The sequence below is a fragment of the Mangifera indica genome, chromosome 5 (genome assembly GCF_011075055.1).
Source record: "Mangifera indica cultivar Alphonso chromosome 5, CATAS_Mindica_2.1, whole genome shotgun sequence".
Taxonomy (NCBI): Eukaryota; Viridiplantae; Streptophyta; class Magnoliopsida; order Sapindales; family Anacardiaceae; genus Mangifera; species Mangifera indica.
In genome coordinates this window covers 12,105,051-12,118,711 of record NC_058141.1, presented here as the reverse complement: position 1 = coordinate 12,118,711, position 13,661 = coordinate 12,105,051, and the positions used below count along the sequence as shown (strand labels likewise).

The 13,661-nt window shown below is 31.4% G+C and overlaps 1 protein-coding gene and 1 pseudogene across 1 annotated transcript; one reads left to right on the top strand and one right to left on the bottom strand.

Annotated features, from left to right (window-relative positions):
• The first annotated feature begins 7,702 nt into the window (after positions 1–7,702).
• Positions 7,703–9,008, top strand: LOC123216362 (annotated as a pseudogene).
• LOC123217526 (protein SPIRAL1-like 1) lies at positions 8,980–11,523 on the bottom strand. Its single transcript, XM_044638600.1, has 3 exons — positions 11,394–11,523; positions 10,270–10,539; positions 8,980–9,310 (listed from the first exon to the last, which is right to left on the bottom strand). The coding sequence occupies exons 2-3, from the start codon at positions 10,504–10,506 to the stop codon at positions 9,218–9,220; spliced, it is 330 nt and encodes a 109-aa protein (XP_044494535.1). The 5' UTR covers positions 10,507–10,539; positions 11,394–11,523; the 3' UTR covers positions 8,980–9,217.
• Between the last annotated feature and the right edge of the window lie 2,138 nt (positions 11,524–13,661).

Here is a 13,661-nt window from a genome sequence, read left to right as displayed (position 1 = left end):
CTTATATCCTAACATAATTTTTCTGATTGAACTACAATTCAAAATAACCTCACTTGTAATTGTTGCTATCTTTATCTTTCAGTCAAACTAGTTGAATCTATTGTCTCGTCTAGGTATACCATACAAAAGGCATGCACATTCGAAAAACATTATTGATATGATTTAAATGTTATTAAACATTAAATTAAAAAATATTTAGTAGTATGAAAAAGTTGACTTTTGCATCAAAACAAATATGTTTTTTAGTAAAGGATTGTTAATAAATTAAGTCTCTTGTATATTTGTAAAATTTAATTTATTTAATATAACAATTATAGGTTTTATCACCCTGTCTTAACCAACCCACCTAAGTAATTCTAGCAAGATTATTTAATTAAAAAAGAAAAATTAATAGTTTGACTTGCCAATTGAGGCACAAATCATAATTCAGGGTAGGTACAAAAATTAAATTTGTTTTATTTTTATGGGTATTATGTATCATCATCTTGTCGTTGACCTAGAACTACAAATAGGCCTGCATCAAATATAAATTCCATGTCCCCATCAACAACAATTATAGTTCAGTAATGAATGATACATATATAAAATTAGGAGCCCATCACCATTGATCTCACAAATTAATTCACTTTAACTCATTATTATATTAAATTTGTATAATAATTAAACATTACAATTTTTGTTAAATTAAAAAAATACCAGAGGACGTATCCGCATATTCAACCTTTAAGAATTTAAAATCAGAGAAATCACGTGCGCATTTTAATAAAGGCCTACCGACTATTTTCCATCTAATGTATGTTATATTCATAAGTTTTTATTTTTTAATTTTAAAATTTTTATTTATTTACTCATAGATAATTAAAATTAATAAAATCCTAACTCTTCAAAAATTTATCTCATTTTTTTCTTAAAAGTTTAAAAAGTAATATTTTCTCCTCAAAATTGAGTTTTAAAAAATCTCATTTCTCCCATAGGGTTTAGTTTTAATATCTCGTTACTCTCTCTAATGTCGTTGCCGACCGTTTCTCACTCTCGATGGTTTTATTTCCTCCAACAACCTATCTCAACACTACTTCAACCCCTCCGACTCTCGAAAGATGTCGTTTGAGAAGAAGAATCGTCTTCTTAGACGAAGATGAGACGATTTGTCTTCCTTTGAGAAGACTACTTGTCTTCTTCTAAAAAGATGATTTCTCTTCTCAGACGATGTCTCTCAGACATTAGAGAGATTGAGATAGATTGTCGGAGGAAGGGGAGTTGTGGGGAGGGAGAGAAGATCGACGATGACGTTGAAAAGAGTGACTGAATATTGAAATAAACCTTATAAGAAAAATGTGATTTTTTTAAAACTTAATTTAGAGGAGAAAAGTTAGTTTTTTAAATTTAAAAGGAAAAAATGAAATCATATTTAACTTTATTTTTAATATTAAATATAAAATAATAATTTTATTTTTAAAATAAATAGATTTAAATGATTATAGGTAGATGAATAAGATTTTTAAAATGAAAGAGGGAAATTTTAAAAAATCAACCTATTTTTTGGGCGGGGGGCGCGTGTGGTTTGGGGGAAATAAAAGTTAATGATCCTAATAAATACAAGAAAATCCCCGTCACGTGATATTAACGTGTCAAAAGTAAAGCATAATCTATTGGTATAGAGAAAGATGAGAGGGCACAAGAGAAGATAAATAAAAAAGACGATGGCAAAGGTCAAAAGTGAAATATTGGTTGCGTAAAAATGTGGTGATAGTTGATCATCAAATCCGCGTGCAAAGGCTGCATGCAAGATACGAGTACACGAGGCTGCAGTGATAGCCCAATAGCTAAAGCTATACCTGGTGACTCTGATAACGACTTAACATTAGCCATCCCAACCCCCAGCCTCAAGCCCAACCCAAAACGGCTCAACACGTCACCTTTTGGGGCTGTGTATCTTTTCGATGTTTTCATCAGCTTCATTTATCAATCATTACAGCGCCGCCCTACATGTCAGCAAATTCATTAACTACTGCTCTACACTAACCCTATATATAATCTTGTTTATTTATTTATTTTCCTTGGAATTGGAATAGGAACGGCATGCTTCTTGTACAGCTGTTGAGGATGGACCCCACCTTCTGTCTTTCCAGCTGGAGATACATTTATTAATCGCCACGTGGTGAGCTGGGCATTCGAAACCACGCTCAAAGTCAACTGGACTGCATCCGTACACACGTTGCTCTTGAAATTCAGACGACAATTATGAATAGTCGACGTACTCTCATCAAGGCCCGGCCAGGGGGAGGAAGAAAGGAAAAGCCTGCTGTAAAACTTTAATCGTGAATATAACTTAATATAAACATACATAGAATATTGAATATTGAATTTTTATATTAAATTAAATATAAAATTAATAATTAAAAATATAAAAAAATTTGTTTGAATTATATTTCTGAAATCAAAGATCTTTAAAAATATGTTATGATAGATATTTCACTCCAAAAACCTTCTTATGATAATTTTGAATGGATAAATATATCAAAATTAAATTTTAGAGTGAGACCCTAGTCTATTTATAAGACATTATCTGGATTTTCCCATTAAAGATCTAATAATTGAAGGTCCACACTAAACTGTCCATTAAGATCAATAACTTTTAAGTGTATTGGATATATCTTTATTGATCACTCAAGTCTATCTATAAATTGGTATTCGACTATCTAATTACCTAGTTTTTTAAAACCAAAACTATAATTAATGTTAGTCTATATCAGGAAATGTTCAACATTCTCTCACTTCGACAATAATAATTATTTTATTTTATTTTATTTTAAGAAAAGAAAACAATTTTGACTCTCGTGTAATTAACGATTTTAACTTTAAGTGGGTACTATTTTATAAAACGAAATAGTCCAGAAATAAATTACATTATAATAAACAATTCAGTTGATATGATCATTAATAATAACCCAAGACATTATTTATGTACTATATCGACAAAAGATCGTCTTCGATTACAATTGCTATTGTTCACATAAATGAAGACTAAAAAAAGATAATGAAACAAATAAAAACATGAGTAATAGTTAATTAAATTAGCTTAAAAATAAATAATGAAACTTGATAAACTATACCTTATAGGGATTCCTCGGACATCATCATCAACTTACCTTTTGATAGAGAAAATGACATGCAATAAGGGTCCCAAAAACAATGTTATATATATAAACTTTATGAGAACTTTTAGAACATATGATGTTAAAAAATAATATCACCTTTAGGCATATATATTTTCTATATCACAGTTCATACTCTTCTTGATAAAGTAACAATTTTAGGAGGACATTTAAAACATATGATATTTGAAAATAATATCACTTTTTGACAAATATATTTTCTAGATCATAGTTCATCATCTAATTTATGAGATCAATTAATTTCTGTAATTAATTTTATATTTCCTTTATATTTAATACACACAATAACCACCTTTGGTAGGAAATTATATGTATTAAAATTATTGAATGTATTATTCCTGAATAGAACATTTTGTTAGCATCAAAATATGTTGCTTTGACGATCAATATTCTAGGAACTCACAAATTATTCCCTGATACAAAATTATGTGCTCTAATATAAGATTTCATAAGACTTAATCTTTATAATCTCTGACAATCTTTTCTTAAGTTTGTTACATCTAATTTTGTGAACAATAACTAATAATTTTTACCCATAATATTTGAATTTTCAGCAATTTTAAGCTTTTAGACACTAAAACATGCCAACACAGCAACAAAGCAGTATTACATGCACCGCCACAATCCAGGAAACATGTTTCACATGCCTCCATGCGTCGCCAGAATAATGCACACGCTTAGACGCGTTGTCACTCATTTTCACGCAATCGAACGTGTCGTCATACGCTTAGTATACCATCATGGCACGTGGAGTCACGTGCTAAACACTTGATTGGCTTGGTCTGGGTTTGGCCTAATAGCTGTTCGGTTCAACCAACTCGATTTGATCAAATTTGGTCAAACAGATTGTTTGACCCTACCAATCGGGTAATTGGGTTAGAAAACCCTAAATCTGACTTGTGACACTAAAAACCCTAATTGCCGATTTTCTTGATTTCTTCCCCTTGATTCCACCACAACCAGCCATTGGTTTAATCCCTAACTGCAATAAAGTTGTTTTTCGTCAAGATGGACTTTGGCAATGACATTTGGCTGTTATTATGCAGTAGCAAGCATAATGAAAAAGCTGGAAATTTTGACATGGGAAGAGATCATCGGTAGCTCTCCAGTCACGGGAAAGTTCGTCGTGATTGCCATGACTCATATCGGCAGTGAATGCGGTGGTGTCGCTGCTGACATGCACTATTACCGATTGTAGGGTTTTTTATGCATGCGTATTTTAATCAAAATCATAATAATCAACAAAAATAATAACAATCATAACAAACCCTAAACTGATTTAAAAAAAAACAACCCTAATTTCAATTCTCATAAAATCCAGATTCTATATCTATGTTGATTAGTTCTGATACCACATGTAAAACTTTAATTGAGAATATAACTTAATATAAACACGCATAAAATATAAAATACTGAATTTCTATATCAAATTGAATATGAAATCAATAATTAAGGGAATAGAAAAACTTGTTTGAGTCATATTTTTAAAACCAAAGATCTTCATAAATCATTTGAAACTTTAAAATATGTTATAACAAGTCTTCCACTCTAGAAACTCCCTATGACGACTTTGAATGGGTAAGAATATCAAAATTAGGTTTTGAAGTAGAGATCTAGCCTATTTATAAGAAATTATCCAAAGCCTCACATTAAAGATCCAATAATTGAAGAGCTACACTAAATTGTCCATCCAGACCAATAACTTTTATGTGTATTAGATATGTCTTTATTGATCATTTAAGTGCATCTGTAAACTGGCATTGGACTATCTAATTACCCTATTTTATAAAACCAAAACTATAATTAATGTTAGCGCACATTAGGAAATTTCCAACACCTGCTATTTTGTTCATGAATAAAGTTGACTTTTTGGAGTATGCTATGGTGCGTTCGCTGACACTTTTGCTTTCCATACCTCAATGCTAAATGAAATTAGAAAGAACCATTGGATACAGTTAAAGATATGAAACCAGACCATTGCGTTTATCCAAAATCAACAACGAACGTCTAAGCACGTTTAAAATTATTTTATCGACCAAAAGACTTATTTCCACCCAAGGTTTGGAGTATCCCCGAATTGGTATGGGCTAAATATTAAAGACATAAACTTCTGCACAGGCTTTTAAAACTAATTGGATGAATTAGTTTTAAAAATAAAATCATCATCTAATCTAAAATATTAAAAGAATAAAATTTTAATTTATTTTCTCCCCTCAATAATTTTGAAAAGTAAACTTTTATCCCTTGCTAGATTTAAAGTTTTTCAATGACCTTTCTTATTTGATAGACTACCTTCTCCTCTTGAGACTGATGCAATCTGTTTCCAGCTACCTTCTCTTTTTGCTCTTCATTGTCTCTGGCTCGTCTTTAGTGACGTTGACGAAGATGTTGTCTTTGTTTAGACGAAGACATTGTTAATGTCGATGTTGATGAAGACATCATCTTCATCTAGTTCTGAACAAAAACGAAGTGTCTTAGTCCAGATGAAGAGACAAGGAAATGTCATCAACATACGAGGTTCGTCTTCATATCCTTTCTCTAGAGATGGATTCCATCAATCGCTGGAAAAAGATTAGACTCATAACGTTGGAAAATGTTAACCCTAATAAGGGGAAAAGTTCATTTTTCAAAATTATTAAGGGAGGAAATTGCTAGCTTTTAAAACTAAGAAGGGAAAATGAATAAAGTTTTATATTTTTTAATATTTTTGATTAAATAATTATTTTATCTTTAAAACTAACTGATTCTGTTAGCTCTAACCGTTCCCAAATAAAAGTTTAAATTTTTAATAATTAGTAGATATCAATTTAGGTTTGCAACAAACTTTGGGTGGGAATAAGTCTTTTGGCCTATTTTATCAACTTCATGGTTACATTCATGAAATGGAATTAGCATTTTATATTAGTATTCAAACTAATTAATGTTTCAATAATTGGTTAGATACCATAAATATATATAATTAAGTATATATATAATATATTATTATATAAGTATTTTTATTTTAAATTCAAATCTATTTAATTATTTAATGATACAAATCATTATCTTATTTTTAAAATATAACATATTTATAAGTTATTATTTGAATTTTAAATTTAAATATAATTGATATAATTATAAAATTTTCGCTAAACCCTATCATGAGGAAAGATTATTAAAGGGAGATAAAAAGACAAAAATAATAAAATAAAATAAAGAGATAGATAAATCATATATATTTAGGACCAAAGTGACCCTTGTAAAAAATTAATATCTCTCTTCAAAACTTTTTTGTTCAAATTTGAGTCATTTTTAAGATATTTCTTTTGTAATTTTTATAAATACTTTTAAAAACATTTATTCGAAATCATTAATACTATGACTATAGATATAACTCTCGAATAGTATGTCAAATTAGATTTAACGAAAAACTAATTTGTATTTAAGCTTAGTCGCATTCATTTATTTCACATTACAAGGAATATCAATGTTAATTATCTAATACTCAATATAATTATTATAGTCTATCTTACCTAATACTATAAATTGCATATATCAAATCTCAACAACACATGCGATTTTTTAAATATACCATATTTGAAGGATTTTCCATTGAAAATTACCAATATTATGCAACAAATTTGTTTTGTTTCAACCCTTGTATGCCATTTGATGGATTCCCTGTTCCTCCAAAACTACATATGAACTAAAAATTAGCCAAAGTAAGGGGGTGTTTACAAAATTGGCAAATTTTTTTATAGGTTATGTTAAGGTTGGATTCAAACTAAGTTGATTCGAACTCAAAAACTAATTTAATTTAGTTTGAATTTGTTTATTTTAAATATAAACTGAGTTCGAATTAATAGGTTCAATTCGTTTTAAAATTGAACTGAACTTAAAATATAGAGAGTTCGATTTGGGTGCTAAATTTAAGCTATAGAATTTGACTTATAATTCGATTCAAATTATGTTAAACAATGTTATTTTGTTAATGAGTCACAAATTCAAATCACGAATTTGAGTCACATATCCAAACCATAAATTTGAGCCATAAATTCGAGTTAAACTCGAACTGAACTGAAACTATCCTTAATGTTGGCTAGTTAAATTTGAGTTAAAGAGTATTTGACCTTGGTTCAATTCGTATTCACCTCTATATAAAGATATAATCAAAACCCAAATTTAATTGTCTGAGTTTATTGTCCGAAATCATTGAAAGAAGCCTATTATATCAAAGTATTTATATAAATATTAATTATAAGATGATTGTATATATTTTTTTTTATGTGACCAAAACCCAATTGGCCCTTTTAGATTATATTTGTTGAATACTTATGGAATTATATATCATCACCATGAGATTGATTAATCTATAGAATTTTATTAAATGAAACTTTATATAAAGATATAATGTATACTTGTACGTGCAATTTTATGTTAAATGACCATGGACGCTAAGGGCATACGATCGTGACTGATGGTAAAGACTCACGACCGTCAGGTGTTATGGATTACACGGTCATCAACTGGGAAAATGATGCACGACTATGGCTAAGAAGCATGCATATTTGTGCATGTGCATGGAAGATGAAGGGTGTGCATCAATATTTTTATGCCATTGCACCGTCTAATATTGCCTAAAGGCAACTGTCACAGGCCACGTGTACTCCAGCATCAACCCTTTAGTTTCTTGCGTGGAAGGTGCTTGTTAAAATGATTCACACAGCTAAAGTTCGCCCGACTCTTTCACAAAGGTTGGTAAATTCAGTAATCTCGTTTCATTCTTTTGGTACTTTGGTTAGCTTTGAGTTGAAGGTGGGTGAGTCCGCCAGAACCGGTGGCACAGGCGACGGTTGCTGTTAGTTCAGCGGTTGGTGCGTTGTTAGACCCACAAAGGGAGGATCTAATAGGGGCCCTTGGTGAGACCACTGTGAAGCCTCTTTTTGCAATAAAAATATATATACATATTTTTTATATACAGTTTAGATATACAAGAGACATATTATCATATAATTAAAATAATTTTAATTAAAAATAAAATAATACCGAAAAATTGTTCTTATGACTTTTACTTTACATGTACTGAAATCACCCCAAGAACAGGGACAGCGAGAATCTGATGTTTCATTACCGTAAAATTCTGGTGAAAATTGGAGCCAAAAGCACATCTACTCGCAGTAATATGTGTGTGAATATCATACATTTAAAATACTATCACTTGGGTTCTTTCTAATACCTACGGATGCAAGTATTTTGTATAAAGAACAACTGAAATCGGCTAGATTGCTTTTCCCGGAAGTAACCAATGTGTTTCTCTTTGACAGGCAAATCATCTTGGAGCAACGGCGAGTTATATCTGCAATAGTTGTGCTCGCATGGGATATGCCAGATTCATGGGATCCAGGAAGTTTTCTCCAGATGATCGCCCGCCTGTGTGGTTCATTGACACAAACGAGCTAGCTTACGTTGCTATGCGCGCTCATGAGGTACATTATTTCTGGCACACCCTTTTTGACCTTCCAACAGACTTGATTGGTGAGTCTGCCCCCAAAGTCACAGAGTGGAAGCAAATGTACTTTCCCGTGTGTATGCTTTCAGTTATGGGAGGCACTGCAAGGTTTAATTTAGATGCAAAGGGCAGTATTCTTCGAACACTACTTCCCATGGGCCATCCGCCGCAGTATGCAGTGCACAGATCTCATGTGCATATATTATGATCGGCATTTTCACGAGGATTTGGAGGATTAAATCTTTCCTACGAAATTTGTAACTAAAGCTTGTAATGAAGGGACAAAATATCCAAGTCAAAATAACCAATGACACATTAGAAAATATAACTTCATTCTTAACAGTAGAGTCCTGATAGTGATACCGATGTTTATGCATCAAAAATTGAGAGAACACTTGATTGAATATGCAAACAACCACGACACCTATATATTACATCACAAATCCAACGACTTCAAACTATTTTATGTAAATATGAGTGCATAGCCTCATCCAAACTAAGTTCAACAAGAACCAACAAACAATACTTCTTATAGAGATGTCAAAGGCCTATATCATTTACTTTCACCTGCAGGCCCACCGCCGAAGAGGTAACCCAGAGAAGATCCACCACCAGGGGCAGCATGGACCTTGGTTGATGGACGGTCCTGCAAACAGACCAAGAGTACATTTATTATGATGAAACATTTTCAGCCATACTGCAGGCAAGCAATAAAGCAAATTGCCGCATTCTAATAAGATTAATCACAGAAGTGATGTTCTAGAGCTTAGATCCACTTAATCATAAACTGCCACCATACACAAAAAAACTGAATAGGTTGATTAACAAAACATTCTACAACATTCCTTTAAGAAGCTTACTTCCACTCTCACAATGCAAAGGGCAAGACATTTCTTTACTAGGCTTTAGTCTTTACAGAGCCAATGATGTATAGAACCATCATTCAGAAAGAATTTAAACTAATGCCAAACTGAAGGACACATTTGCACCCCTCAGCTGGTACTCAAAGACCTCTAGTTCTTCTCTTAATCAATTTACTTATTCACTAGCTCAGGTTACAAAAGGACATGCAATGTTCCAGTATTTTTCAGCCTGGATAGATATTGCAGTTTGCAATTATAGTTAAACATGCAATTTGCAAATGAGAATAACAGTTCTTATTTAGTCCCACTTATATATAATTAATAAGTTCAAAAAAAAGGCCAAACTTCAGCAATTACTGAATCTCAACCATGTTTAAAAGATCACAATCTCAAATACTTCAAAAATTCAGATATTTGTAAGAAAAAACTCGGTTTCAGCCACCAATGAGCGTCAAAGTCCATCAGACAACAATGACATTCATCTTAGTATCCTTTAATAATGGATTCTATTCTCTCTTAAGGGATAAATGATTCCCAACAACAATTAGCACCCTACTTTTATTATGTTGGGACAACACACCAGTTTGATTAACTCAACTCACACTGATCAGCATAGCAGTCCACTCATTATTAAAAATAAAAACAACAAACTATTCCAGCCTGAAACACTGCATACAAATGATGAAAACATTACTCAATTTGCAAAGGGAAGACATGAAATCAAAATTGACAAGAGTCTTACCGTGATGAAGTTGCCAGTGTTCTGACCATCAGCACGCATATAGTTGTTTGTTGAGTAACTATTGATACCAGCCGGCACCTGTTTGGTAACGTCTACTGGTTGAGGAGCAGCAGCAGGCTTGGAAGGCACATTATTTACAGACTGCCCTTCATTTGCAGCAGGTTTTGGAGCCTCTCCGTTACCAAACAGATATCCCAATGAACTCTGCCCCCCACCAGCACTAACTCCACGACCCATGCTCTCTAATTCTAAGGCAATGAACTTGCAAACCTGCTTTCAGGAATATGATATAAAAAATAAGAATCTAAATAAATGTTCATAGAAAAAGCAAGATGACAAAATTTTGAGCCACAAAGAGAGCAATTAAACTTTATTGCAGAAATTAAAACGCTTTCCAAATATTGTATCGGTCGACATTAAATGTAACAAAGTGAACAAAACCTTTAAGGCTGTGAACAAACAACTTTAACCCACCCAAAGACTTCACAAGCCAAGTCCACAATTTGAGATATCATGGAAGTACACTCTGACCAAAATCAGCTTCTAACGTGTTTCAATGTCCACAAGGTACATACTTTATGTAAGTACAATTGATGTTTCCAAGCCAACTATAGTTTTCTTTGGAGGTATAAGAAAAGCTAATATTTCTTTACACCTTCCAAGTTTTGTTTTCTTTATCAATTTAAACTTCAACCTATATATTGAAGCTTACTATTACAATGATAACGAAAAGCTTAATGTTTTCTTCACAAACACCAACTGATTATATATTGAAGATTCCAAGTATATGTCTAACAAATACAAACGAGATCTAACATGATCTATAAACAGAGACTCAAAATAAGTACACCAATTAATCCGCGAAGAAGATGAAGAATTCTCATCATTACCCAAACTTCAAAATACAAATTTATAGAAAGAACAAATGAATCAAACGTTAAAACTAAGCTTAAAAACACATCCACATTCATTCACAGTAGAAAGTTATACACAGATCTTGAAAAGAAAAAACAATAAAAAACGGAAATCAAGTCTTTACAGAAATTAATAAACAGTAGAGTAAAAGAAGCAAAGGAAGTTTTTAAAATGTGAAATTGAACAAAAAGAAGAGGAGAGGAGATCACCTGGCTGATTGGATCAGATCTGAGAGAGAGTGCCGAAGGGCCAGTGAGCGAAAGGGATGTCTCTTCGGTGGATTTTATATAGATAGATGATGGATAGACAAAATATTACTACAGATAGTGACAGCGTACGGTGTAAAGAATTATGATTTTAAACGGTCATGATATACCCACATCCCACCTTGCTTCTTCCCAGAAGGCTAAATATCCATTGCCGCTCATACTTTTTTGAAATCACATGTCCCGTGTTTAAGTTTAAGAGTTCATTTGTTCACCCGTCATTTTTTTGAATAAATGTAATTACGCAGAAGGGCAAGAAAGTTATTTTGCACCATCACAATTTTTCATCTGATGGTCAAACCTAGGCGCCATTGTTGACCACTTTTGTCACATTTTCAATGTGTTTCATCACCATTGCATCATAACATTAGCTCATTACCAGTTTATTACCATGTCCTGCATCTACAACTTGCACTTCATCCTGATGCATTCTATGAATGTCGCTCTCCACCATTACTCATCCCTATCTTCTTGCATCATCATTGCTACGCACCATTGGCTAATCACCCTTTCCCTCTCTCACTCACCCTCATCACTCTCTTCTTACATATATGTCAAAGTAGACACAGTTGAAAGTTGCGAGTAAAAGTTAAAGTAATTAGATTTGAAATCATTTTTGTAGGTGCACCCGAGTTGATCAATCTTTCTTTTGCTAACACTAATAGAGAACTATGGAAAGAAAACGGTAAGGTGGAAATCATTAACAATGTTAAAGAAATGATTTAAATGAAAAAAAATGACGCGATATATGATGTGATAACCAAAGATAATATGACACATAATATCACAATCCTATTGATATTTGTCTTGCGTCAATCACTTATTGCTTAAGAATCAGATTTAACCACTTTTGATCATTATAATTGAATCAATTAAAAATCAGAGTGCATAAGATTAGATTCTGATGGAGACTTGACAACAATTAGTTTGTAATGAAAATATAAAATTTTTATAGTTTAAATCTATTGATTCTATTCATAGAGAGAGGGTGATTTCACATATTTGACCGTTTTTCAATTAGGATTTTGACTCTTCATGTGCAAAAAAAGAGTGACTCATCTTTCACTAATTACAATTTTTACTATAGAAATCTTATTCAAAAGACATCAAAATAACAAAAATCTAATATGAGACTAGCTTTCGCTTAGGTGTTTGCCGAAAACCAATAAATGAGAAAGAAGAAAAAAGATAAAAAAGAAAAATATAAAGTAGTTGAGTTGAAAAAAATACTGATATTAACTCTATTATATATTGTACAAAGTGATAAAAATATTTTTTAATGGTTAAAATTAACATTTTACCTCTAATAGATAAATAAAAAATGGTCTTTTAAAACTTAATAAGAGGAAAAATATTAATTCAGCAAAGTTCAAGTAAGAAATAGTCATTTGACCCTTCTCAGGATTCTTATATTAAGGTGAAAAATTATTGTTCAATAGTCTCTTACCTTATTTGTTTATGACTATAAAAAATAAATAAAACTATATGTATAAATAATGTATATAATTTTATATATTAACAATAATATATCATTATGTGATTGAGTATTATTCTATTTTTAATTTAATATTATTTAATCATACGATAATATATAATTATTTGTGTATAAAATTACGTATATTATTTATACATATAACACTACTCATAAAAAATTATAGATTTTCATTATCATACTTATCTCTTAAAGCATTTCAAAAAAGTTTATGATCCTTTCAAATTTTAAAGTCTAAATATGAATTATGCATATAAATTATTATTAGATTTGATCGTAAATTATTATTCTAGCGTAATATAATAAATCTCACATGAATGCATATAATCACAACCAAATCTACATCAAAGTGTCTTAACTTTAGACTAAATATATGGATATTGACATTAACAAATTTAGTTTTTATATATTGTAATCTATAATCAAGACTTAGAATTTATCTTCTAACCCATCTTACGTTTTAAAAAATCAAAAGTTATCTCTTGGGCATTGAATTTTATGGTTTCGCCAAATCTAAAGGATGATTTCCTATACCTTTTGGATCTTATTGACATATTTGAGACCTTGGGGGAGATCAGATTGACGGTGGGGAAAATGTGAAGCAAAGTGGAAGCAATAAAAAGGGAGTGGAAAATGTAGCTTATGTTAGAAGCACCACCAAGTGACAATGGATCTGCTCAGCTGGGATTTCGCGTGGAAAACCAATGATATCATATCAT